Genomic DNA, 27,017 nt, shown 5'->3' with positions numbered 1-27,017 from the left:
TCCCCTTTTCTGAGTCTCCAAAGTCCATTATAACACTCTGAATGTCTTTGAGTACCCACAGCTTAGCTCCTACTTATAAGTGAGACTACATGGTACTTGGTTTTCCATTCCTGAGTTACTTCACTTAGAATAATGGCCTCTGGTTCCTTCCAAATTGCTGCAAAAGACATCATTTCATTCTTTTTTTAATGGCTGGATAGTATTCCATGATGTATATATATCAGTTTTCTTTACCCACTCATCAGCTGACACTTAGGTTGGTTCCATATCTTTGCAATTGTGAACTGTGATGCGATAAACATACATATACAGGTGTCTTTTTATATAATGACTTCTCTTCCTTTGGATAGATACCCAGTGGTTTCTATAGCGGTTGTACTAATTTACATTCCCACCAGCAGTGTTTAAGTATTCCCTTTTCATCACATCCATGCCAACATCTATTGTTCTTTGACTTTTTAGTAATGGCCATTCTAGATGGAGTAAGGTGGTATCTCATTGCTGTTTTAATTTGCATTTCCCTGATGATTAGTGATATTGAGCATTTTTTTATATGTTTGTTGGCCATATCTTCTTTTGAGAAAATTCTATTCAGGTCATTTACCCACTTTTTGATAGATTATTTGATTTTTTTTCTTGCTGATTTGTTTGAGTTCCTTGTAGATTCTGGGTATTAGTCCTTTGTCAGATGCATAGTTTGCAAATATTTTTTCCCTACAGGCTGTCTGTTTACTGTGATGATTATATTATTATTTGCTGTGCAGAAGCTTTTTAGTTTAATTATGTCCCATTTATTTATTTTGAAGTACAACCACTTTGGAAAACAATCTGGTATCATCAAAGTAAAGCTAAACATATATCCTATGACCCAAAAAATTTTCTCCTAAGGGGCATACCCAAGAGAAATTCTTGCAAATAGGCACCAAGAATCAGGCACAAGAATGTCTAGAGCAGCACTATTTATAATAGAAAAACCTGTAACAACCCAAATTTCCACTGACAGAAGAATGAAAAAGTTATGATACATTAATTGATTTGAATATCACATAGCAGTGAAAACAATAAAAATGAACAAAACAGAGCTACAATGAAACATGGATAAATCTCAGGAACATGATGACAAAAAAAGGCACGTTGTAGAAGAATACATGTAATCATTTTGTTCACAAAAAAATTCAGGATATGGAATACCTCTTGGATGAGGGACAAAGACAAAGGAGCCTTCTGTTTTCACTCGTTTTCCTGGTAATGTTCTTTTTAGTAAGTTAGATGGTAGGTATATAGGCATTTACTATATCATGCTTCTTTAGATCCCGTGGATGATTTGCTGTGTTACTGTGTGTGTGTGTGTGTGTGTATACATCCACAGTTCCTTGGCTAATAACTCCCCTAGCCTTGTTGCAGTCTTGTTATAACGTTGGGTGCTTTAGGCCTCAGGAAACAGACTCTCTCCAGCCTTCTCCTCTCTTCCTTTCACCCTACCTGAAGGCAGGTCTGTAATCCCAACCCCCCACCTTTCTGATGTGGGTCATAAGACTCTCATTCCAGAAAGGGTTCCACCCCATACCATGAAGGAATGAAGCTTCCATAAAAACCCAAGAGGACTGGGTTCAGAGAGCTTCCAAATAGCTAGCTGAACACTGAACTCGTGGAAGCTCAGCATCCCTTCCCCAATACCTCACCCTATACATCTCTTCATCTGTATCCTCTGCAATATCCTTTATAATAAACTAGTAAAATAAGTATTTTCCTGAGTTCTGTGAGCTGCTCTAGCAAATTAACCAAACCCAAAGCGGGGACCATGGGAACCCCAACTTGAGGCCAGTCAAGTTTTAAGTTCCAGAAGCCGAAACTCGTGACTGGTATCTGAACGGGGTGAGAAAGGGGCAATTCTGAGGACTAAGCCCTCAATCTGTGGGATCTGACATTATATCCAGTCAAACAGGGTAGGAAATGAACTAAAAGACACCCAGTTGGTGTCCACTGCAGAAATGATTGCTCGCTTGGTGGTAAGGAGAAACCCCCATACGTTTGGGTTACAGAAGTCTTCTGTGTTGATGACTGTTGTGGTATGAGAACAGCGGGAAAAAAGTTTGAGTTTTTCCCAAACATTTACTCATATTTTATTCTACTCAATATCAAAAACAATTTAGAAAACAAACATCTATAGATCCTGACTTTATAGTCCTTAAAATTTTAATTCAAAAGCAATATTAAATTATTCATATAACAACATTTACATTTTTCTCTATCATTTGTTTAGTAAAGAAGCTATCAGTATTCGAACAGTCAGTCCCATCCCTATTACCAGTTAGTGAAATAATCAGTAATAACATAAATCCCCACTCAGAAGACAAAAAAAAGCTATGACGTTTCTAAAACCTAACAGAACTTACATTTATCTATTTTATTGAATGATTAAGCCTGTAACTTGCTGGACAAGACAGGGTTAACCTTCAGAATGTGATGCAAAGATTGGTTTGCGTTTTGCACTTAAATCACGGCAGAATCATTAAACACACATTCAAAACACGGAGAAGTCTCTGTTGCAAGGGAAATTGCTAAAGTTATAATTTCACTTATCATTTATATCCTAACCACTCCTTAAAGGCTTGAGCCTGTGACCCAGAAAAATGCCACATTAGCAGATAGCAGATCCCAATTAACAGGGGTTTTTCTTGTTTTTTTTTTTGTTTTTTTTTTTTTGAGACAGAGTCTCATTCTGTTGCCCAGGCTGGAGGGCAGTGGCACAATCTCAGTTCACTGCAACCTTCACCTCTCGGGTTCAAGAGATTCTTGTGCCTCAGCCTTCTGAGTAGTAGCTGGGATTACAGGCATGCATCATCACCACCCAGCAAATTTTTGTATTTTTAGTAGAGACGGGGTTTCACCATGTTGACCAGGGTGATTTCGTAGCAAGAGATCTGCCCACCTCAGCCTCCCAAAGTGCTGGGATTACAGGAATAAGCTACCATGCCTGGCCTTAACAGGGTTTTTAGAAATGCTTTCCCACAGACATGGCACAGCTCTGGTATATCAGGAAGAAATCTTTACTAAGCCTTGCAATAAGTCAGGTTACTGGAGATAAAAACAGGAGAGAACTTATAAAGCATAAGAAATTCCACGGGGTCCCTATCCTAGTTTCATCCATAAGGTGCCACACACACACACACACAGTGAGAAAGGCAGGTCTGGTTTACAGAGTGTTTTGAATTGCTCTTTATTCAAAGCCAGAGACAAGACTGATACCAATCAAGGAAATCAAAGTAAAATACTTATAATTGTTGAGCTGGGAGCACTACCTGCCCAAGCATGAATAAAAGAATGCTTCATGTTAAAACTGTGAGGTCAGGCGAAGTTCAGGATCAAGCAGAAAGGGTTGTAATTACATTTATATTCCATTACATTAAACATTTAATACAGAATGAAGCTCAATGGTTGCTTTATAAAGTATTTCTGCCTATTTAACATCTATCTAAAAGGGTTTGCTATTGCAGTAATACCAAAGACAATTACAGAAGCAGTTACCATGCCACTGCTTTTCTTCCAAATATCTAGAGCTGGAACGAGCTTAGCTATGCACTTATGTCTGTCACCCCTACCAAATTTACTAAAACTTAACTAAAATTTTGCAGCTATGCTAAACATGAAAAAGATTCACCTTAAAAAACATGACTAAAACTTGATTTCAACCCACAAATCAAATGAGCAATGTAAGATCACATTTCCTATAGCACTTCAATTTCCAAAAAGGTAACAAAAGACTTGTATAACTTTTGATTGCCTATCAACCAAACGATGCCTGTTTTTTGTTGTTGTTTTACAAATTCTACTGTAATATAGGTATATTTCATGCCAAAACTTCATAGATGACCAGAAGGCCCTCAAACCAACAATAATCCACTAACTACACTGTGAGAACCACCGTTCTGGACAAGGATACAGAATTAGTTTAGGATGGTTCAATTCTGGGTTCATGCACCAAATCATGTACCATTATTATATGTTCTTAAGTCAAGATGATTTAAATTTTCGAGGAACATTGATTGAAGAGTAAACAGCAGCTAAAAAATGGAAAAGAAATTAAATTCAACTATAAGTCAATAAATAAATGACAGTACACCCATAACAGTCTTTATAAAGAATCATGTAAATGTAGCCACGACATGACACTACCAAAACACTGGTTAAGACATAAGGATGAGAAAATTATCTGACATTATATGTATTATGGTTGCCATTTTTGTAAAAACATACACAACTATGTGCACATGAATAAATATGCAAATATGTTCCTAAGAATACACACCAAAATTTCATAGAAATCATCTCTGGGTAACTGATTATCTTCACGTATATATTCTATTTTTCTACAATAAATAATTCATGAATTATTTTTGTTTTAAAAAGACTCGTAATTTCTCTTTACCTCCATCCTATCTTTTTGCTTATAAGAAGCTATGACATTTGTACCTAAAATCAGCTAACTTACAGCAGTGTTTAAGGGTGGTCTAAAGTGATATGAGGAATTTAAAGAAAATCCCCATAAATAAAAAAGCAGAACATGATAATATCTCCTTTAATGAAGATGAATTCCAGAAACACTGCACTGGTGGGAATGTTGTTACTGAAGGAGAAAGTTTCAGAGGGCAGGGTTGCATTTCAAAGATACTGCATGTTAAGGGCATTTTCTTCCCTACCTTCTAACTCCAACCTACAAGATGCTCAACAAGACTTTATTCCAGCTGGGTGCAGTGGCTCACGCCTGTAATCCCAGCACTTTGGGAGGCCGAGGCAAAGTGGAACTCAGGAATTCAAGCCCAGCCTGGGCAACATGGTGAAACCCCATCTCTACCAAAAACACAAAAAACTAGCCAGGTGTGGTGGCTCAAACTGGTGTTCCCAGCTACCTGGGAAGTTGAGGTGGGAGGATCACTTGAGCCTGGGAGGTGAAGGCTGCAGTGAGCCAAGACTGCACCACTGCACTTCAACCTGGGTTGACAGAGTAAGACCCCAACTCCAAAAAAAAAAAAAAAAAAAAGAGAGAAGAATAACTGTCTTGTTATTTCAAAAAAAAAAAAAAGAGAGAGAGACTTTCTTCCTGGATTCAGTTAATCATGTTACCTGCCACTTCTTTGAAAGAACCTATTATTGGATTTGTCAAAAATGTTCACAAACAAGTAACATTTCTCCTCAAAGATTTTTAAGCCCTCCTTGGTACTGATTTTAAAACATTACATATGAGGTTATATGCATAATAAGGCCCAAATGTACTATATGCTCTACTAGGCACTCTGGATGCTCTCTTAAGTCACCTTCCACTCAACTCCATTGAAGAGGATGCTTCATTAGGCATAGGAGGGACTTATCCAAGCACATGGGAGCAAAATCCAGGTCTCCTTCCACTTACACTGTTACTACCTTTTATGTGTTATAAATACAAATAGTTATATATCACTCAGGTCCCTTCCAGCTGATCCTCTAACCAGAGAAGACAGCAACTGCCCTATGCTATTCACAAAGTTAAATATCAGCTAAAAAACTGAAAAGTTACTAAATTCAACCATAAGCAAATAATGACAGTATATCCACAATATAGCATACTATTCAGTGTTTACAAAGGATAATGTAAATACAGAATTTCTTTGTTTTCCATTGCAAGCCCACTGATCTCCTTTCCTTCATTTAAGGAAATGAGGGAGGTCTACTGTGGGCAAGGCACTTTGGAAAATACAAACATAAGTAAAACACACCCTCTGTCCTCAAAAAATTCTTACACACAAATGAAAAAGACATACACGAACTATCAAATAGGAAGGAACATTGCTATCAATAAATACAATCAAACATCAAGAACTCTTGGAAAACTCAATTTTCAAGTAAAACTAGTTGTACTCCTCTAAAGAACGAAAGCTTTCCTTAAAATTAAACATCCTAGGCTGGGTGCGGTGGCTCATGCCTGTAATCCCAGCACTTCGGGAGGCCGAGGCAGGCCGATCACAAAGTCAAGAGTTAGAGACCATCCTAGCTAACACGGTGAAACTCCATCTCTACTAAAAACACAAAAAAATTAGCCAGGCGTGGTGGTGCGCACCTGTAATCTCAGCTACTCGGGAGGCTGAGACAGGAGAATCACTTGAACCCGGGAGGCAGAGGTTGCAGTGAGCCGAGATCACACCACTGCACTCCAGCCTGGGCAACAGAGTGAGACTCTGTCTCAAAAAAAAAAGATATCCTCATTTTTCTAACAAGTGAAGTAATCACAGATTGTACAAAAGGTCACAGAGGAATAAACAAGGTGGTGTGACAGAGTAACTGGGAATGCCTTACTTCTGTTAAGGGTGCATCAGAAAGGCCTCTTAACAGTTTTGTTCTGTTTGTTCCCAAAGACAAGCTGGCCAGACAGCCAGGCCAGGGACCAGAGCAGTAGAAAGAAGAAAGATCATCCTAGTGATCAGAGGAGTGTTAAGGAAAATCCCTTATTTCTTCTTTTTGGTTTTTTGTGGTTTTTTTTTCTTGAGACGGAGTCTTGCTCTGTTGCCCAGGATAGAGTGCGGTGCAGTGGTGCAATCTCGGCTCACTGCAACCTCCAGCACCGAGGTTCAAGTGATTCTTGTGTCTCAGCCTCCTGAGTAGCTGGGACTACAGGCGTGTGCCACCACGTCCGGCTAAGTTTTGTATTTTTTGTAGAGACACGGTTTTGACATGTTGCCCGGGCTGGTCTCAAACTCCTGACCTCAGGTGATTCACCCGCCTAGGCCTCCCAAAGCGCTGAGATTACAGGCGTGAGCCACCATGCCTGGCCAAGCCCATATTTCATCACAGATGTATAAAGTGGCTTAGGATAAGTTACAGTGACTTGATCAACTTCTCAAGATGGGAGAGGAAACAGCTGTGATTTCAGAAGACAGGTGACATTTTGGAAAGGAAAGAATATAAACACAGCTTTTGGCTAGAGCAAGAGACTCAGAAGAGGGGCCCTGAATGTGGGGCTGGAATCCTGAAAGCAATGAGGGATATGCATAATCAGACTGCGGGAAAAACAACTTCTCTAAAAAAGGTTTTGTTTGAGATAGGGTTTTTTGTGGGTGTCTGTTTGCAAGGGGAGGAATTACAGTAGAGAAATAAATTAAGAGACTACGACAACTGATTTGGCGGGAAATTTTAAAAGTTGACCCGAGGAGGTGGTAAGAGAAAAGAAGAAAAAGAGACAGTTGGGACAGCCACTCTGGGAATATTTGAGTGCATGTCTAACAGCGATACCAGAAATATACCTGCAGAATCCAACATGTAAATACCTCAAATCCTAATACACGGAATAAACCCTGAATGTTTTGTTTTCGCAAATGTGTCTAGCATTTTCCCACAAACCCCAATGATTCAACCTTCTACCTGTTTCATGAATGTGTGTTTCATGCTACCTTTTTAAAATCTTAACAGAAGAGGGTCAGAGATATTAATTCAAAATGCCACCTACTTTTAAAGTTATTCTACTCAGATGGTACACAAATGTCAAAAGCAAACACTGTTTCTTAAGTTCCGGTCCCACACAGGCTACAAAAGGACAGAATTTGGAAATTTTACAGAATCTAAAGGACCTGTACTAGGTTTAACATGAGTAATGCTCAACATGTTAAACCTAGCACAGATCCTTTAGATTGTTGAGTAATGCTATTTTTAGATCAAGCAACACTCCTCCACGTGCAAGTTTTTCCAAATGATACTAACAAGGTCAAGGATCACATCCTATCTAAAAACAAGACGATATAACACAGCTAAGACCTCTTGCAATGGCTTATCTACAAGTATTGTGACATAAAAATTGTATTTATTTATATCTTTACGTTTTTATATGTTTTATGTTGGAAAATACTTTTATTATTTGTATTGTGTTCATATGTCTGCCTTCACTCTTATTCATATTTTTATTTATGGCAGACTTAAACTGTACTACAATCCTTGAAAAAATAAAAGGTCTTACATTGTAACAGCATTTCACGTTCCTTGGATAATTTGGGTTTCAGAAGAAGCTTGTGAAACTTACAAAGAAAGCTATAATCATCCCCTCCGTACAGGGTAACACTGGAACTCAGAAAGATTAATTAACTTTACTAATTCAAGATCGCACAGTAATTGGCAAGAGCAGGGCCCCGATCAGGCCTTCTCTTTATTCCTGCTCTCCTCCCCACAGGACACTACCAATTTAATATTTCAATATTCATGTGCCTCTCTTCAGTAAACCTGGACTGTAAGTAAGAGCCATACTATTGCCGCCCAGCCCTCACCCTGGGTCTCGAAATGCAGCAGCAACACTAGTCACTCTTCAGTAAACAGAAACACGAGCACGCGCTTCAGTCAGGACCCCATTCAACGCTGGGTTTGCTCTACTGCACAAAACTTACTAAAACACATTACAGCCTTCACGCCTAACCCTCAATGAAACTGTCCTTTTCACTCTGGGAAATTCAGTCACAGGTGACTCATCCCGTTAGCTTACAGTTTTGTAAATTAATAATTTTATACACCGAGGGAAAAGAACGAATTACACAGACCTCTCCCTTCCCCACCCCCAAAGTTGCTTAAGTGTCAACGCACGATAGTAAAGCACAAAGAAGTGGGGCTGGACCTACCTAGCGTTTCTCTCCTCCGTTCCTCCTCTCTGCTACTCCGACCGTCCTCCGGCCACCCATCTCTCAGAGACCGGCGGGTTGCTTCCACCCCCCACCCCGCAGGGACCCGACGGACGGCCCGGCAGCCTCCAGCGCCCAGACCCGAGCCCCGCCGGTGCCGCGGCTGTGGGGGCTCGCGACGCTCGGGCTGCCCTGTTTCACGGCGCCGCTACCTGCCCCCGGCAGCCCGCACACCTGGCGGCCCCAGCCCCAGCGCGAGGAACCAGCCCCAGAACGCGGAGGTCTAGCGCGGCCGCGCGACCCCGCACAAGCCCGCTTCCGCCCCAGCCCACATGGCCGCGGCGGGCGGCGGCCCCCGCCCCCGCGTGAGCCCCGCGCGGCTCCAGAGGACCCGGGGACCCCAGGAGGCAGGAGGGGGCGGTGGCGACGCGGGTGGGGGGAGGAGGAAACGCGGCCGGGGGGAGGAGGAGGAGCGCGTCCCGACTCGCCGCAAGAGCGGGAGGAGCCAGCAAGGGAGAGGCGAAGAGGAGTCCCGCGGTGGCGGCAGATCCGCGGGGCAGCGGGCGTCTACCTGCGAGCAGAAGTACGAGCCCTGGATGCCCAGCTTGATGCAGGTGGGACACTGGAGCTTGGCCTCACTGCTGCAGCCGTCTGTCTCGCACACCCGCGTCTCCACGGCCGCCATGCTGCCTGCCCGCTGGAAGAGCGCCTCACCGAGGAAGAGGAGGCGGCGGGAGGGAAGAACGGCCCGGCGGAGGGGAGGGGAGAGAGACCGAGTCGGGGGAGGAGCAAGGCCTGCCGCGGGCCTGGGCGCGGAAGGGGGAGGAGCCCAGGGCCGACCGGGACCACGCAGCGCGCCCCGCCCCCGCCCCCGCGCGCGCAGCTGGTGCCCCGCCCCGCCACCTTCGCCCCGCCCCCGCCCGCGGTGGCTGGGTGCCCAAGCCTCCTAGCGGCGCGCACGTTGGGGCTGTAAGGGAGCTCGGCAGGGCCCCTCCCATTCGGCGCCTTCGGGCGTCGGCCAGCGCAGAGCGCGACCTGCCGGCGCCTGGCTGTGAGGAGCCGCCCTCTCGCGGCGCACTCTCTGTGCCTACAGTCAGATAAGGCAGTTGTCCTCACTGACAAACAGCCAAGAGCCCTGATCATCCCCGACACCCGCAGGCGGCTGGAGAGGGCGCTGCGCTCCTCTGCGTTGGTTCCCCCCGGACGCTCCTTGGAGAACAGTCCCCTGGGTTAAGTTATATTTCTCACTGACATTGTCAGGTCTGAGGCCTAAAGACCACCGCTCATTCACAGAAAGGAGAGCCATAGAACCGTCAACGAGAAGGTGGGCTGGGATTCACATCTGCCCTCCTTCCTGCCCGATTTTTTTTTCCACACCACCAACCCCCCTTCAAAAACGATAGCACTAGTAATAGTAACACAACTATCAGGTATTCAGTACAAATAATATTTTTTTGTATAATCCCAGTTGATTGCTTCCGCGGTAAATAGGGGAGAATTGTGCCGATCCCGAAATGTCAGAGTCGAAAGAAGCTGTAGAGGCCTTCCGCTGCGAACCTGTTGCCTCAATCTTTTCATCTGTATTCCAGGTCTGCCGTGTTGTAACTCATGCTTGAGTGCCTCCCTGTCACTAGGGAGGAACGAAAAACTAGCATTTACTGATCACAAAAGGCTGTGAACTTTGTTATCTTACTGTATTTTTTTAGCTTCTCCGTACTTAATACACCAGAAAAGCTCATATTACTTTTATTTTTAAGAACTTTGTTTTGGCTAGGAGCAGTGGCTCACGCCTGTAATCAATCCCAGCACTTTGAGAGGCCAGGGCATCCAGGACACCAAGGCCAGCGGATTCTTTGACGCCAGGAGTTCGAGACCAGCGTGGAAATATGACAAAACCCCGTCTCTACAAAAACTAAAACTAAAAACTAAAAAATTAGCTGGGCATGGCGGTGGGCACCTGTAGTCCCCAGCTGCTGAGGAGGCTGAGCCAGGAGGATCCGTTGAACCTGAGAAGTCAAGGATATGGTGAGCTATGATCCCACCACTGCACTCCAGCCCAGACGACAGAGCAAGACCATGTCTCAAAAAAAAAAAAAAAAAAAAAAAAAAAAAAAAAAAACCTTAGTTTTGCAATATAAGCAGTACGAATGATGTAATAAAATCAAGGAGTAGAAATGTTTACATGCATACGTACATACACTTTTGTATACAAGAAAACAGAAAAATTGGTATAAGTATGTATGTATATATAAAATATTTTTTAAATAAAAACTGTACCGTACCATGTAAAGTAATTTACTTACCTGATTTATTCAGTTACTATGATGTGAACTTTTTGTTTGTTGTTTGGTTTTTCTTTGAGATAGCATCGCATTCTGTCAACCAGGCTGGAGTGCAGTGGTGTTCACAGCTAACTGCATCCTCAACATCCTGAGCTCAAGTGATGTTTCTGCCTCAGCCTCTGGAGTAGCTAGGACTACAGGTACACGCCACCTTGCCCAGCTAATTTTTTCGCTTTTTTGTAAAGACGGGGGTCTCGCTATGTTGCCCAGGCTGGTCTTGAACTCCTAAGCTGAAGTGATCCTGTCACCCCCGCCTCCCAAAGTGCTGGAATTACTGGCATAAGCCACTGCACACATTCTTTATTGCCATCAATTATACTTTTACCACATAATTTTAATGTCTGTATAATATTCTATTATATGGGTAATTTACTGGACCAAATCCACTAATAATAGATATATAGGTTATTTTAAATTGTTATCTATCATAAACAAGGTTTCAGTGACTATCCATTTAGCTAAAACTTTACATACATCCTTATTTACTTAGGATATATTCTTTTTTTTTTTTTTTAATAGCGACAGGGTCTCCCTATGTTGCCCAGGGTGGTCTCGAACTCCTGGTCTCAAGCCATCCACCCGCCTTGGCCTCCCAAAGTGCTGGGATGAGCAGGCATGCAGTCTGCATGCAGGCGTGAGGTGAGGAGGCCTTCAGATATAGTCTTAAAAGTGGAATTGCCACGTTAAGAGTTTTCACTGTCTTTTGCTCTTTATATAGTTTACCATATTTTACATATCTCAGTGTAACTCTCTACAAAGCATTTATCATTTAAAAAGGAAAAATAGTAACTTTAAAGTGGAGAGACCTGGGAGATACTCTTTTTATTGTGATCAAAGTGAAAATCACCAATAATGTGACAAATAGACATTGTACCCTCTCTATATGAACCATTGAGGAGACTACAGCATTATCTTTTGTAGTGTTCTTGAAAAAAATGCATAAATGACTGTAATCATGAGGAAATATCAGACAAACCCAAGCTGAACACATTCTGCAATATAATTGACCTATACTCTTCAAAATGCCAATGTCCCAAAAGACAAAGATTTGAAGAGCTCTTACAGATTCAAAGAGACTGAAGAGACGTGACAGCTAAATGCAACACATGATCATGGGTTGGATTTTTGGATCAAAAGAAAGAAATGTTTTTGCTATAAAGGAAATTAGGTTGCATTGTATGCTTATGAATTCCCTGATTTTTGACAGTTACACATAGTGGGAGTCAGAAAGAGAAATGAATGATAAGACAAATGTGAGAGAACGTTAAAAATTGGAGAACCTGGGTATACCAGAGTTCTTTATTTTTTCAATTTGCTACTTTTCTACAGCTTTGAAATTATTTTAAAATAAAATAAAGTTTTAGAAATTCTTCCTCTCAAAAGCAAGTAAATGGTGCTAAAAATTAAAAATTAGAATTAAAAATTCTTCCTAGATGCTCAACTGCAGAATCAAGTCCAATCCAGGCTCTTTCTTTATACCTCCACTTAACTCAGCCTCATCTCATTATTTTTCATGCCTAGGTCTTGACCATTTAGCAAGAGCAATCTGCTCATGTTTTCCTGAACACATAGTGCTATTTCATTCTTCCATGTTCTTATACATGTTGTTTCCTCTGTCTGGATTGCCTTTCCCCATTTGATCTCTTGGTGAAAGTACTATTTCCTTAAGATCCAGCTCTGACATCACTTCACCCATTAAACTTTTGCTGACCTCCTTAGCTCTACTTAATCAGTGCCTCCTCAGTGCTACCTCTAAACCAAGTACAAAGTGCTATTGCTACAATTGACAATAATTTTAGGTAATATTTATTAAGGACGTAATATATCCTAGGCATATACATACATGTGTATGACATCCTAACACTTGGGTCAATGACAGACCACATATACAACAACAATGGTCTCATAAGATTATTATACCATATTTTTACTGGACCTTTGTCTGTTGAGATACGTTTAGATACACACATACTACTGTGTTACAATTGCCTACAGTATTCAGTACAGTAACATGCTGTACAGGTTTGTAACCTCAAAGCAATAGACTGCCTGTGCACCATAGAGCCAGCCGTGTAGTAGGCTATACCACCTAGGTTTGTGTAAGGACACTTTATGATATTCACACAACCACAAAATCACCTAACAATGCATTTCTCAGAGCATATCCCCATGGTTAAGCAACACATAACTAGTAAGATGTAAAAGTATAGATACTAGTGCTTTTACTTTTAATCCTCACAACTACCCTATAAGGAAGGTACCAGTAGTAATCCCATTTTTATTTCTGTAGCCCAAGGTCACATAGCCTATAGGTAACAGAGCCTAGAATTGAGCTCAGGTTTCTCAGACTACAAATCCCATGTTTTTAGCGACTTTACCTTTAATTTTTCACCTGTGTCTCCTACTAGACTGTGACTTCCTTCTAACAAGAGATTTAATTTATTTTTCTCTCTATCTCCAAACCTTAACCCTAGCACAATGCTTGATATATAATAGGTGCTCAATAAGTGTTTGGCTGGGCATGGCGGCTCTCACTTACAATCTCAGCACTTTGGGAGGCCAAAGCAGGAGGATCACTTGAGCTCAGGTGTTTGGGACCAGCCTGGGCAACATAGCGAGACCTCATCTCCGCTAAAAGTAAATTTTTTTTTTTTTTTTTTTTGAGGCAGAGTTTCACTCTTGTTGCCCAGGCTGGAGTGCAATGGCACAGTCTTGGCTCACTGCAACCCGGGTTCAAGCAATTCTCCTGCCTCAGCCTCCCTCCCAAGTAGCTGGGATTACAGGCATGTGCCACCACGCCCTGCTAATTTTGTATTTTTAGTAGAGATGGGGTTTCTCCATGTTGATCAGGCTGGTCTCAAACCCCTGACCTTAGGTGATCCACCCGCCTCGGCCTCCCAAAGTGCTGGGATTACAGGCGTGAGCCACTGTGCCCAGCCTAAAAGTAAAATTTTAAAAATTAGCTGGACATCATAGTGGGCACCTGTCATCCCAGCTACTTAGGAGGCTGAGGCAGAAGGATCGCCTGAGCCTGGGAGATTGAGGTTGCAGTGAGCTATGATCACACCACTGCCCTGCAGCCTGGGCTACAGAACAAGTCCTTGTATCAAAAATTAAAAATAAAAGTTTTTTCTTCTCAACTTGTTAGCACATTATGTCAAATATGCAAAAAAAAGATTTGTGTGTCTGGAGAGAGAAAAAGAGAGAGAGTATCTATTCTATCAGTCAGAACTCAGCAACCCAGCAAAAACACAGATGGCACTCTCAAGCTGGGTAATACCAAATGAATAAAATGGTATTTCTGTTCATCTCTTTTAGAGTCAGGGTCTCACTCTGTCCCCTAGGCTGGAGTGCGGTGGCTCAGTCATGACTCACAGTAACCTTGAGCTTCTGGGCTCAAGTAAGAATGTCTCACACTATAAGTACTTACCACCACTCCCAGCTATTTTGTTTTTAATTTTTTTTTTTGAGACGGAGTCTCGCTCTGTCGCCCGGGCTGGAGTGCAATTGTGCAATCTCAGCTCACTGCAAGCTCCGCCTCCCGGGTTTACACCATTCTCCTGCCTCGGCCTCCCGAGTAGCTGGGACTACAGGCGCCCGCCACCTCGCCTGGCTAGTTTTTTGTATTTTTTAGTAGAGACGGGGTTTCACCGTGTTAGCCAGGATGGTCTCGATCTCCTGACCTCGTGATCCGCCCATCTCGGCCTCCCAAAGTGCTGGGATTACAGGCTTGAGCCACTGCGCCCGGCTGTTTTTAATTTTTATACAGACGGAGTCTCCAAATGTTGCCCAGACTGGTCTCCAACTCCTGGCCTCAATCCATCCTCCCACCTCACCTTCCCAAAGTGTTGGGATTACAGGTGCAAGCCACCATGTCCAACTATAGTCTCTTCTTTTTCTTTGCCCCCTCCTCTGGTCCTTAATTCAAGATGGCTATAGTCTCGATTAAACTCTTCATTCTTTTCAAATTACCTGTAATCCCAGTACTTTGGGAGGCTGAGGTAGGAAGATGGCTTGAGGCCAGGAGTTCCAGGCCAGCCTGGGCGATATAGCAAGACCCTCGTCTCCTTAAAAAATAAAAGGCCGGGTGCAGTGGCTCACACCTGTAATCCCAGCACTTAGGGAGGCCGAGGTGGGCGGATGTTCGAGACCAGACCAGACAACATGGTGAAACCCCATGTCTACAAAAATACAAAAATCCAGGCATGATGGCGAGTGCCTGTAATCCCAGCAACTGGGGAGGCTGAGGTGGGAGAATCGTTTGAACCCTGGAGGCGGAGGTTGCAGTGAGCTGAGATTGCACAATTGCACTCCAGCCCGGGCGACAGAGCGAGATTCCATCTCAAAAAAAGATATTAAAAATTAAAATTTAAAAAATAAAAAAAAAAAATTAAAATTAGTCACATGTGGTAGCATATGCCTTTAGCTTCAGCTCCCTGGGATTGCTTGAGCCCAGGAGTTCCAGGCTGCAGTGAGCTATGATCCAGCCACCACACTCCAGCTTGGGTGGCAGGGTTTTGGAAAACTGTAAGGAATGGTGCGGTAACTGAGTGTTAACAATAGGACATTTCCATTTCTGGCCTTGCGGGCACAAGGGGGACTGGGCAATTACCAAAACTCACAGTGGGCTGGGTAGAGAGGGCTGCCAAACAGGAGATGTGACCTCTGCTTAAGAGACCTGGCCAGCCCAAGGTCATCCTAAAAGGTCAGGAAGCTGAGACTTTGTTCTCTTCCACCTTATGATCTTCTGAAAGCTGGGACAAGGAGCCCACTGATTCTACAGAAGTCCACACAAGTCAGCCTCTCAGGACAGAGGGCAGAAATGAGAAGGTGGAAAATGGATTCAGACGAACAAAAGATAATCCAGAATAATGTTGTATTCACCACCCAGCTTAAGAAGTGAAATATGGCAAATACAGTTGATCTCCTCAGAATAACCCTCTCCGATTGCATCTGCCTTCTTCCTCTTCTGCGGAGTCACTATCCTAAATTTGGTGTTTATCATTCCTAGGAAGACCTTAACCTTTGTAACAGCATTATACTCTGTAGTCTTCATCTTGCCTTCATTATTCTTCATCATGATTGTGAGATTCACCTTGAAATTAGGGATACTTGAATCCCTAATTTCTTTATTTTCCCTACCATATGATTTTCTATTCTCTGAATATATCACAATATATGTATTCTCTTGCCAACGGGTATTTACATTTTTGTTTTCCATATTTTGCCCTTACAATCAATGCTGCCATGAATAGTCTTACACTTCTGTAGAATACATTATTTTAAGACATAAAATTGAATAATGGAATTTTCTGACAAGGATTAGCACTTTCCTTGGTCTGTCATATCTTCATACTTAGAATCATTGTGAATAATGGGTTGGGAGCCAGAAAACTGATTCATGTGTGTAGTTCCTAATTCCTTGTCTCATACAAGACCCTTAAAATCTTTGAGCTTTTGTTTCCTTATCTGTAAAATATTGTTATAAAAATTGGGCCAGGCACAGTGGCTCATGCCTTTAATCCCAGAACTTTGGGAGGCCGAGGCAGGTGGATCACCTGAGGTTGAGAGTTCGAGATCACCCTGGGCAACACGGAGAAACCCCGTCTCTACTGAAGATAAAAAAATTAGCCAGGTGTGGTGGCATGCACCTGTAATCCCAGCTACTTGGGAGGGTGAGGCAGGAGAATCGCTTGAACCTGGGAGGCGGAGGTTGCAGTGAGCCGAGATTGCGCCACTGCACTCCAGCCTGAGCAACAGAGCAAGTCTCTATCTCAAAAAAAAAAAAAAAAATTAAATGAGTTGGCGCCCATGAAAGCACTTTGTAAACAGTAAAGCACCATGCAAATGTAAGTTGTCACTGTTTATTGTGTCCCACCCCTTTTATAAGGTATCTCCTGTGAGAGGAGGAACCATGTCTCTCTTATTTGTTTCCCATTGCATCCCTAGTACCCACAATAAGGCTGGCACAGAATAGGCATTGCATATGTATTAATCAGGGAAGACTAATGGCTGTAACAAACAATCTCAAAACTTTTGGGAGCTTAAGAAAATCAAAATTTATTTCTCTCTTATGTCATCGTCAGCTATAGGCCAACCAGGGAAACCCTATCTTAGCAAAGATCTCAGATCCATCTTGTGGCTCCACCAACTCCAAAGTGCTTGGAGTCCCCACCTGAGGAGAGGCTGGCACATGAATGTCCAGAATTGTGCATGAGATTTGACAGGCCAAACCTGGGAGTGATGCATTTCACTCTACTCCATTCCATTGTCCAGAATTCAGTCGATGACCGCATCTTATTCTGAGGATTGCTAGAAAATGTAGTTCAGCTGTGGCCTTAGGAATGAAACAAAATTGGTTTGATCAACATCTGGCCAGTCTTTGCTACAATGATTGATAAATATAATAAATACATCAATAAATAAATAAAATATACATACCAAATGTAGCTTATATTCCTTTTGGTTTGGTTTGGTTTTTTACCTTCTCAATAATGCCTTAAAGTTGAATTTGCATCAGCTAAAATGCCTAAAGCATTTTCTCTGTTTGCTGTTAAGGCCCCACTGAGAGAATAGTAGTTTCCCAAAAGTCCCATTTCCGGCTGGGTGTGATGGCTCATCCCTGTAATCCCAGCACTTTGGGAGGCCAAGGCAGGAAGATGGCTTAAGTCCAAGAGTTCAAGACCAGCCCAGTCAAAATAGGGAGACCTCCGTTTTTACAAATAATTTCAAAAATTAGCCAGGCATAGTGGCACATGCCTGTATTCCCAGATACAGGGGAGGCTGAATCAGGAGGATTACTTGAACTCAGGAGGTTGAGGCTGCAGTGAACTATGATCTTGTCATTGCACTCCAGCCTGGCAGACGAGATCCCCAGCTCAAAAAAAAAAAAAAAAAAGTTCCATTTCCCAGAGGTGGGTTTGGAGAAATTTGTCACCAACTACTGCTGTTTTCTCATTAGGAGGTCCATTCTGTAGTATGGGCCTCACGGATTAGACCCATTCTCTGATAATGTTGTGACAGCATCTACCTTCCTTAAGAGGCAGAGCCAAAAGTTCTTTTTCTTGAAATTTTGCTTCCAAAATCTCACTTGGATGGTTCAGAATATGTTTCTGTTGACCAAGAAACTAACCTTTTTCTATTCCATTGTGAAGCAAAAACGGCGCCACTTGAGGATTTGCTTCTACTCCCTCAATCTTCTTCACAGGTGGGCAGCCCTGGATCAAGTGAATGTTAAAACTTCTGAAGTCAGGCCTTCAGAGATCTGGAGCCTCAACCTTAACCCTCTTATAACACTCTTTCTCAGTAGGTACCCAACAACCATATAAGACTTTTGTATAGAGGTCGCATTTCTTTTCTTTGTCTTATATGGATAGCTGCCTAAAAATTTGATTTTGGGGGTTTTGGAGGCATAAATAAGAAAGGTAAACAATATAGCTTCTAGATGATAACACTGGACAGTATCCTCACAACCTTATGGAAGGCAATGATTCCTTAAAAAGGACAGGAAAACTTCACTTATTGAAGCCCACCCTTTCCCCCCTGCTCTGCAGACCATCTTTGTCTTCTATCAAGTGACCATATGTGAGCACAGTCATGTCTTAACATTCTGTATTATTCTATTTGACTATCCCTTGCTTCTGTACAATACGGCCTTATTTACTGTAGCTTTATAATAACTTTTGATATCTGAAAGAGCAAACTCTCACATTTAGTTCTTTTTTCAAGATTGTCGCAGTCCTTAACACCAAGGGAGGCTGAGAGTATAAGAGCTCAAGAGGAAAGGGTACGTGCAGGGGTGGGATCCACGCAGCTCAGAATAGACTGTCAGAACCTACACAAGATGTGGAGGGGGTCCGTGCAAGGAAACAGCTCAGCACTGAGACTGACTGCCAGAGCCTGACACACACCTCACCTTGCTCAGGTTCTGACTCCCACCCTAGACGTCCTCTCTTTGGGAATTCCCTTTTCATCTTGGTCAGGCTCTAATACTCAGTATCAAGAGGGTGTCTCCCTGAAGGGGATGGCCTGGAATAGGATGTCAGAGCCCCAGAACAATGATGAGAGTGTCTCTGCAGTGTAAGGTCCAGGCTGGGATGTTATAACCTGGGTATGGTGAGAAGAGCATTACCACAGAGGGACAGCCTGGCAAGGGGAGTCATCTGCTAAGTGTGATGAGGAGGGTGCCCACACAGGAGGAGGCTCAGGATGAAAAGTCAGAACCTGGTGGGGTCAGGAGGGTGTCCTCCAGGGGTGAACCAGCATGGGGAGTCAGAACCCTAGTGCGGTGAGGAGGAGTCCATGGGGAAAGGGGCAGGCATAGGGTGTTGGAGCCTAAGCCATATGAGGAAGTCATCGCTTAGAAAGGAGAGACCGTAGACCAGACATGGTGGCTCACACCTGTAATCCCAGCATTTTGTGAGGCTGATGGTCACAACTACTTGGGAGGCTGGAGTGTGAGGATTGCTTGAGCCTGGGAGGTGGAGGTTGCAGTGAGCCAAGATCACGCCACTGCACTCCAGCCTGAGTAACAGAGTGAGACCCAGTCTCCAAAAAAAAAACAAGAAAAAGAAAAGAAAGGGAAGATTGATGTGGGATGTTGGAGCCCAAAGATGGTAAGAAGAGGGGTGCAGCAGCAGCTGTGGAGATTGGTTTTATACAGGGATATCAATGAAGCGAATGAACATGCTAAGGATAATTTAGGTCAGTTTCTCACTCTCAGAGAAGGAAGTCACAAATATGGAAAGGGAGAAAATGAAAATAAACTGTGTAGTGTTGAACTGGATTTGGAGGAATCAGTGTGAACAACAGTTTTCAATATATATAGATGGTTATAGAACTAAATATAGATGTGAATATATATATTTATATGTGTGTATATAAATATACACATTCACCAGCTCTGTCCATTGAGCAATTCTGAGGCCTAAAACATCCCAATAGCCAGGATCATACCTAGTACCCTGATCTCAGCTTCTAAATATTAGACTCTGCTTCAAGGAACCAGGGCACCTTGAAGAAATGACTGATCTCTCAGCTGGGGCAAGAAAGCACAAAATCTGAAATATCCTATGCCAGAAAGTAAAAGTGATCAGATAATTGTGGGGACATGTAAAACAAACAAGTATACAAAAGAACCAGAAAAGTATGCTTGATGAAGTTCCCACAGTCAAAATCACAGAGAATATTAGCACCAAAATAAATAATGATAGCAATAGGTTACAGCCTGTTGAAATAGCCTATGATTTCATACTAATAGTAAATGATGAGTCATACTGATATAAAATGATAAATGAATAAACTGACAGTTTAATGAGAAATAGAATATTTACATAATCCCAAAGTACTTCCCCACAAAATGCTTATTAATTATAAGGTGAAAAGTAATTTGAGTTGATAAGCCAGGCAGACACGACCTTAATCAAGTAATCAAAGTAAACAGTATCAGCAATGGGACAAATTGAAATTGTGCTCTCCACATGATAGGTTCCAATAAAATGAATGTAGCATGACTTCTGTGATGCCCCTCCCAAAAATGCATAACCTGAATCTAATTATGAGAAAACATCAGAAAAACTCAAATTGAGGAACATTATACAAACATGCCTTATAATTTTCAAAAGAGTTAAGGTCATGAAAATAATGGAAAGATTAAGGAAATGTTTTTGAATTTGTTATGGACTGAATGTTTTATGTCTTCTTCCCCAAATTCACATGTTGAAATTCTAACTCCCAGTGAGATGCTATTAGGAGGTGAGACCTTTGGGAGGTAATTAAGTCGTGAAGGTGAATTTCTGGATGAATGAGATTTGTGCCTTCACAAAAAAGAGACAGGAAGGCTTGCTTCCTCTCTCTGTCTCTCTCCCCCCGCCCCCCCCCATATGAAGATATAGCAAGAAAGCACCCAGTAAACCAGGAAGGATGTCCTCATCAGACATCAGATCTGCAAGTGCCTTGATTTTGGATTTCTCAGCCTCCAGAATTGTAAGAAATAAATGCTGATTGTTTAAGCCATTCCGTCTGAACTAAGACAGGGCTGAAGGACACTAATGAGACGTGATATTTACAATGAAGACACGGTTCTGAAATTGATCCTTTTACTTTAAAGGACATTATTCCAACATTTGGTGAAACTTGAACGAGGTCTGAGGATTAGATGGTAGTAAAGTACCAATGGTAATTTCCTGATTTTTTTAGTAGTGTTTAGCTATGTAGGAGAATGTCCCAGTTGTAGAAAATATACTCTGAAGTATGAGGAACTGATGAGACATCAGGCTGGCAATTTACTCTCAAACGGTTTAAGAAAAAGTAATTTTTGTACTATATTTACAACTTTTCTGTAAGTTTCAGATTGTTTCAAGAAATGTTGCCTACCCAATGCAAGATATTTATAAAATAATGCTTTATGTATGCTAACGTAATGCATTTTTCCAATGTATAGTACAATAAACTATTTTTTAAATTATGGGCAGAGCCAGTGCCTGACCCACAGATGTTGTGAAAATGTCTGACCTACTCTGAGGAGATAGCTTGACCTTGATTGAAATGTTTTAATTTTAGCATATGCATATTTTAATTCTACTGAAAAATAGTTTTTACAATTAACAAACAAATGTTATATACTTGTACATTCATTTTTGGATGTCTATGTGTACAGAGTAACAAAATAACAGAAGAATAGAGTCGCACAAATGCACATTTCAGCCATGAGCTACATAAAATATATCTCTGTGTGCGTATACTCAATATCCATGGGATCATTAGACAATGGACATGGTAAATTGCATCTCCAATAATGGTTCTTACCAAGGAACTGCAATAGAATTAGCATGTTTTGCTGAAGACCCTCTAAAAGTCAGTATTTCCTTTACTGTATTGTCGTAGAGTGCCTTTCCAGAATATGCTTTTTAAATTTTCTTTAAAAAACAGATTATGACAGGCTGTTTATAATTCCGAACAAAGGCATCTTGTTCTTATTAAATTATAAAGAACTAAATCCATTTTAATAGTTGCTTTGATTAAATTATATGAATAACAAAATTTCTATTAGTCTTAAATTACCAATGTGTATGTGGAATCATCATCAGGGATGATGATGTGCCTTACACATAACACAGGTTCTTAAAACATTTAAAATATGAAATTTGCGTTTAAAACCATGTCAGAAATGGATTTTCAATAAATATTAGCTGATAAACATCTGTTAGTGCTTTTTTTTTTTGGAGACAGAGTCTTTCTCTGTTGCCCAGGCTGCAGTGCACTGGAGTGATCTCAACACACTGCAACCTCCGCCTCCTGGGTTCTAGCAATTCTCATGACTCAGCCTCCTGTCCTGCGTAGCTGGGTCTACTGGTGCACCCACCACCCCGGCTAATTTTTTTGTATTTTAATGGAGACAAGATTTCACCATGTTGCTCAGGGTTGTCTCAAACTCCTGAGGTCAGAGAGGTGTGAGCCACCACCCCCCGCCTTATTAGTGCTTTTAAGAGGATGATTTTCTCACTTTGTAAAGAACATCTAGTAGATATAACAAACTAAGAAAAATAACAAAGAATATTTCTTTTCTTTTCTTTTCTTTTTTCTTCTGAGATGGGGTCTCACTCTGTTGTGCCCAGGCTGGAGCACAGTAGCACAATCATGGCTCACTGAGACCTCGACCTCCCCAGGCTCAGGTGATCCTCCCACCTAAGCCTCTCAATTAGCTGGGACTACAGCCACACATTCTCACACCCGGCTAATTTTTTGTAGTTTTAGGGGGTTTCACCATGTTGCCTAGGCTGGTCTTGGACTCCTGGGCTCAAACGATTCACTCTACTCAGCTTCCCAAAGTACTAGGATTACAAGCGTGAGCCACCACACCCGGCCAATATGTCTTTTATAATAGCAATTTTTAAAATACCAACGAGTAGCTTGTTGAGAAATGGATTAATATCAAGATGATAACATTTAGAAAACTTTATTGAGAGACTTAAATAAATGGAAGGACACATATTTATATACAGGAAGACAAATTTTTCAAAAAATGTCGGTTTGAGACTGGGCACAGTGGCTCACGCCTGTAATCCCAGCACTTTGGGAGGCTAGGGCAGGTGGATCACCTGAGGTCAGGAGTTTGAAGTCAACCTGGCCAACATGGCAAAACCCCATCTCTACTAAAAATACAAAAATTGACTGGGTGTGGTGGCGTCAGCCTGTAGTCCCAGCTACTCTGGAGGCTGAGGCAGGAGAATCGCTTGAACCCAGGAGGCGGAGGTTGCAGTGAGCCGAGATCATGCCACTGCACTCCAGCCTGGGTGACAGAGAGAGACTCTGTCTCAGAAAAAAAAAAAAGAAAAAAAATTATCGGTTTGTCCCAACTTAATATATAGGTTAGTCACAACTACAAAACCAGTGAGAGATATTGTTTTGTTAATTGTATTGAAATGTTTTAAATAATTTTTTGAAGAAGGCAAAGATAGCCACAAAATTATGGAAGAGATATAAATTAAATGAAAAGCCTAATTCTACCATATAGAGATACTACCATAATAATAATGTAGTCCCAAAGGACAAAACAGTCTAAAAAGCAGAGTGGGAAAAGTAAGAATACCTGAGTTCAAGAGTTCAAGTTCTTCTCTCTCTCTTTTTCTTTTTTTCCTTTTTCTCTTTTTTGTAGAGAAGAGATCCTGCTTTGTTGCCCAACCTGGTCTCAAACTTCTGGGCTTAGGCTATCTTCTTGTCTCAGTCTCTCAAAGTGCTGAGATTACAGGTGTGAGTCGCCATTCTTGGCCATAGTTCAAGTTATAATTCATCGGCTTTGCAGTTAGTTTCTCCCTATCCTCTCCTATATACGATGATTTCTTCATGTATGATGTCTAATGAAAATATGACAAATTCATGTAAAAGGGAAGAATGATTAAATAAATAACTTTAGAAAAATTAGTTAACAATTTGGAAAAAATCTTAAATGATGAATTGAAGAGCAAAAGTAAAAAATTAAAGATAATAAGATTAGCCAAAGAATAACTAGAAGAAATACAATTGGATATTTAGAATTTTCTAAAATTATATTTAAAAATTATTTAAAATGGAAAAATATGTCCAAAATTCAACTTTATCATGTATTTATTGAGCACCTACAACATTGCAAGCACTGTTCTAGGTTCTCGAGATACACCAATGAGCAGTAGACAACATAGAATTTATGTTTTTGAAAGTTCAGTCAATAATCAAATAAATATCAGGAGTGGATAGCTACTATCAAGAAAAAGAACATACAGACTTATAAATAGACATGAATCAGTGGGATATAATTGAGAGTTCAGAAATAAACTCATACATTTATTTTTCAAAGCATGAAAATAATCTGCTGTGGTCTAAATGTTTGTGTCTCCACAAAATTCATCTGCTGAAACTTAATCCCTAATGTGATGGTATTAAGAAGTGGTGCCTTTGGGAGGTGATTAGGTCATGAGGGCTTCACCCACATAAAAGGGATTAGTACTCTTATAAAAGAGGCCCAAAGCCGGGAGCTTGGGACCAGCCTGGCCAACATGGTGAAACCTTGTTTCTACTAAAAATACCAGATGTGGTGGTGCACACCTGTAATCCCAGCTACTTGGGAGGCTGAGGCAGGAGAACCGCTTGAACCCAGGAGGCAGAGGTTGCAGTGAGCCAAGATCTCACCACTGCACTCCAGCCTGGGCGACAGAGTGAGACTCTGTCAAGAAAGGAAGGAAGGAAGGAAGGAAGGAAGGAAGGAAGGAAGGAAGGAAGGAAGGAAGGAAGGAAGGAAGGAAGGAAGGAAGGAAGGAAGGAAGACAAAAGAAAAGAGACCCAAAGGAGTTTCTTTACCCCTTCCACCATGTGAGGATACATAGAAGGCACCATCAATGACTAGTGGGCCCTCACCAGACACTGAATCAGTTGGCACCTTGAGCTTGGGCTTTCTCACCTCCAGAACTGTGAGTGATAAACTTCTGTTGTTTATAAATTACCGAGTTTAAAGTCTTTTGTTACAGAAGCCTAAAAAGACTAAGACACAAACCAAATATCCGTCCAGTGATGAATGGACTTTGCTTTTTCCTAGAGATTAAGGACATTTTATTTTATTTGCCTTTCCAACTTTTATTTTAGGTTCAGGGGGTACACGTGCAGGTTTGTTACATGGGTAAATTGTGTGTCATGCAGGTTTGATGTAGAGTTAATTTTGTCACCCAGGTAATCAGCATTCTACCTGATAGGTGGTTTTTCAATCCTCACCCTCCTCCCACCCATGAGTGGACTTTTTTTAAGCAAGTGCTATATCCCTATGATTTATATCCTTCAGCCATATGAAGAAATGAATACATGCTACAACTCGGATAAGTCTGAAAAACATTATAATAAGTGAAAGAAGCCAAACATTTAAAAAACCACATATTTTATGATTCCATTTCTATGAAATATCCAGAATAGGCAAATCCATAAAAAATAAATCAGTGATTTCTAGGGGTTTAGGGGAGGAGAAAATGGGGAGTGACTGAGGGTTTCTTTTTGGGTGATAAAAATATTCTAGAGTTAGATAGTGATGATAGTTATACAGCTTTGTAAATACGCTAAAAGTCATTGAATTGTACACTGCAAAATGTTGTATTTTATGGTAGATTAATTATATTTCAATTTTAAAAATTTACTTTGCTCTGTGCCCTGTGGTTTCATGATTTAAAAAATAACTTTGAAGCAAAGTGAAAAGAAAAATAGAGATATAAAGGCTGACTCCTGGAAGTGCTCCTTCCTGAAAAGGACTTTACTGTTATTATTCCAATGTCTCTTGGTTTTCACACTTTTTCTGTCTTTTTTTATTCATACTTCTTGTTTAAAAGCTTGATGTTAGTCTTATTGCTTATTCAAAAGTAATTTTTTTTTTCTTCCAAATGGTTTTAAGATTTCTCTCTTTGTTTTTGGCTTTCAGTAGTTTTGCTATATTTGTACATAGATGTGATTTTCTTTGTATTTATCCTGCTTGGAGTCTAGAGCTTATGAATGCTTTGGATGAATGTCTCTTGCCAGATTTTCAAAATTCTTAGCCAATATCTCTCATTACAACACATGTTAAAAATAACCTCCTGGCCAGGCACGGTGGTTCATGCCTGTAATCCCAGCACTTTGGGAGGCCGAGGTGGGTGGATCACCTGAGGTCAGGAGTTTGAGACCAGCCTGGCAAACATGGCAAAAACCCATCTCTACTAAAAATACAAGAAAACAGTAGCTAGGCATGGTTGCGGGTGCCTGTATTCCTAGCTACTTGGGAGGCTGAGGCAGGAGAATTGCTTGAACCCAGGAGGTGGAGGTTGCAGTGAGCTGCGATCGTGCCATTGCACACCAGTCTGGGTGACGGAGTGAGACTCTGTCTCAAAAAATAATAATAACATAAATAAATAAAAATAAATGCCACTAAATTCCACAAACTTTCTCCTTCTCCTGCTCCTCCTCCAACAGGGTCTCACTGTATCATCCAGGCTGGAGTGCAGTGGTGTAATCTCAGCTCACTGCAGCCTCAATCTCCTGGGCTCAAGCCATCTTCCCACCTCAGCCTCCCAAGTAACTTGGACTGCAGGTGCATGTCACCACACCTGGCCAATTTTGTTTACTTTTCGTAGAGACGAGGACTCACTATGTTGCCCAGGCTGTTCTCGAACTCCTGGACTCAAGGGATCCTCCTTCCTCCGCCTCCCAAAGTGCTGGGATTACAGGTATGAGCCACCATGCCCAGCCCATGCCTTTCCTGGATGTGCAAAAAAGGTCTGGCCTTAACATAGACTGATGGATGACAATCGAAAGTGCTGAACAGCCCTACAAGATTCCTGCTCAATGCCATGGGCTTGAAAAAGAATGGAAAGAATGTGCATAAGGAATCCATAGTATCCGGACAGAGAAAGAGTACAAGATAAAATCGGATGATTTCATAGTGCTTGTTTTGGCAGGAAACAATGAGATGTGTGAGTACCATCCGGAAGCAGCAGAACAAGCTAGTGAAGGAAGGGAAGTATACCTCTCCACCTCACGGATTCGGCAAGGGGATCCT

The 27,017-nt window shown here is 41.7% G+C and overlaps 1 protein-coding gene across 2 annotated transcripts in view; it reads right to left on the bottom strand.

Annotated features, from left to right (window-relative positions):
• The window catches only part of METAP1 (methionyl aminopeptidase 1), an 85,878-nt gene extending 76,453 nt beyond the window's left edge, over nt 1-9,425 (bottom strand). The window contains exon 1 of one of the 2 annotated variants that reach the window (XM_037990136.2): nt 9,202-9,425. In XM_037990136.2, the coding sequence (XP_037846064.1) occupies nt 9,202-9,315 (114 nt within the window). In that variant the 5' untranslated portion in view covers nt 9,316-9,425. The remainder of the gene's footprint in view (nt 1-9,201) is intronic. The other variant, XM_007999349.3, reaches the window with a different exon arrangement.
• Between the last annotated feature and the right edge of the window lie 17,592 nt (nt 9,426-27,017).

The sequence above is a fragment of the Chlorocebus sabaeus genome, chromosome 7, assembly GCF_047675955.1.
Source record: "Chlorocebus sabaeus isolate Y175 chromosome 7, mChlSab1.0.hap1, whole genome shotgun sequence".
NCBI lineage: Eukaryota > Metazoa > Chordata > Mammalia > Primates > Cercopithecidae > Chlorocebus > Chlorocebus sabaeus.
The sequence above is the reverse complement of the archived record's forward strand: the minus strand, read 5'-3'. Positions and strand labels throughout refer to the sequence as shown.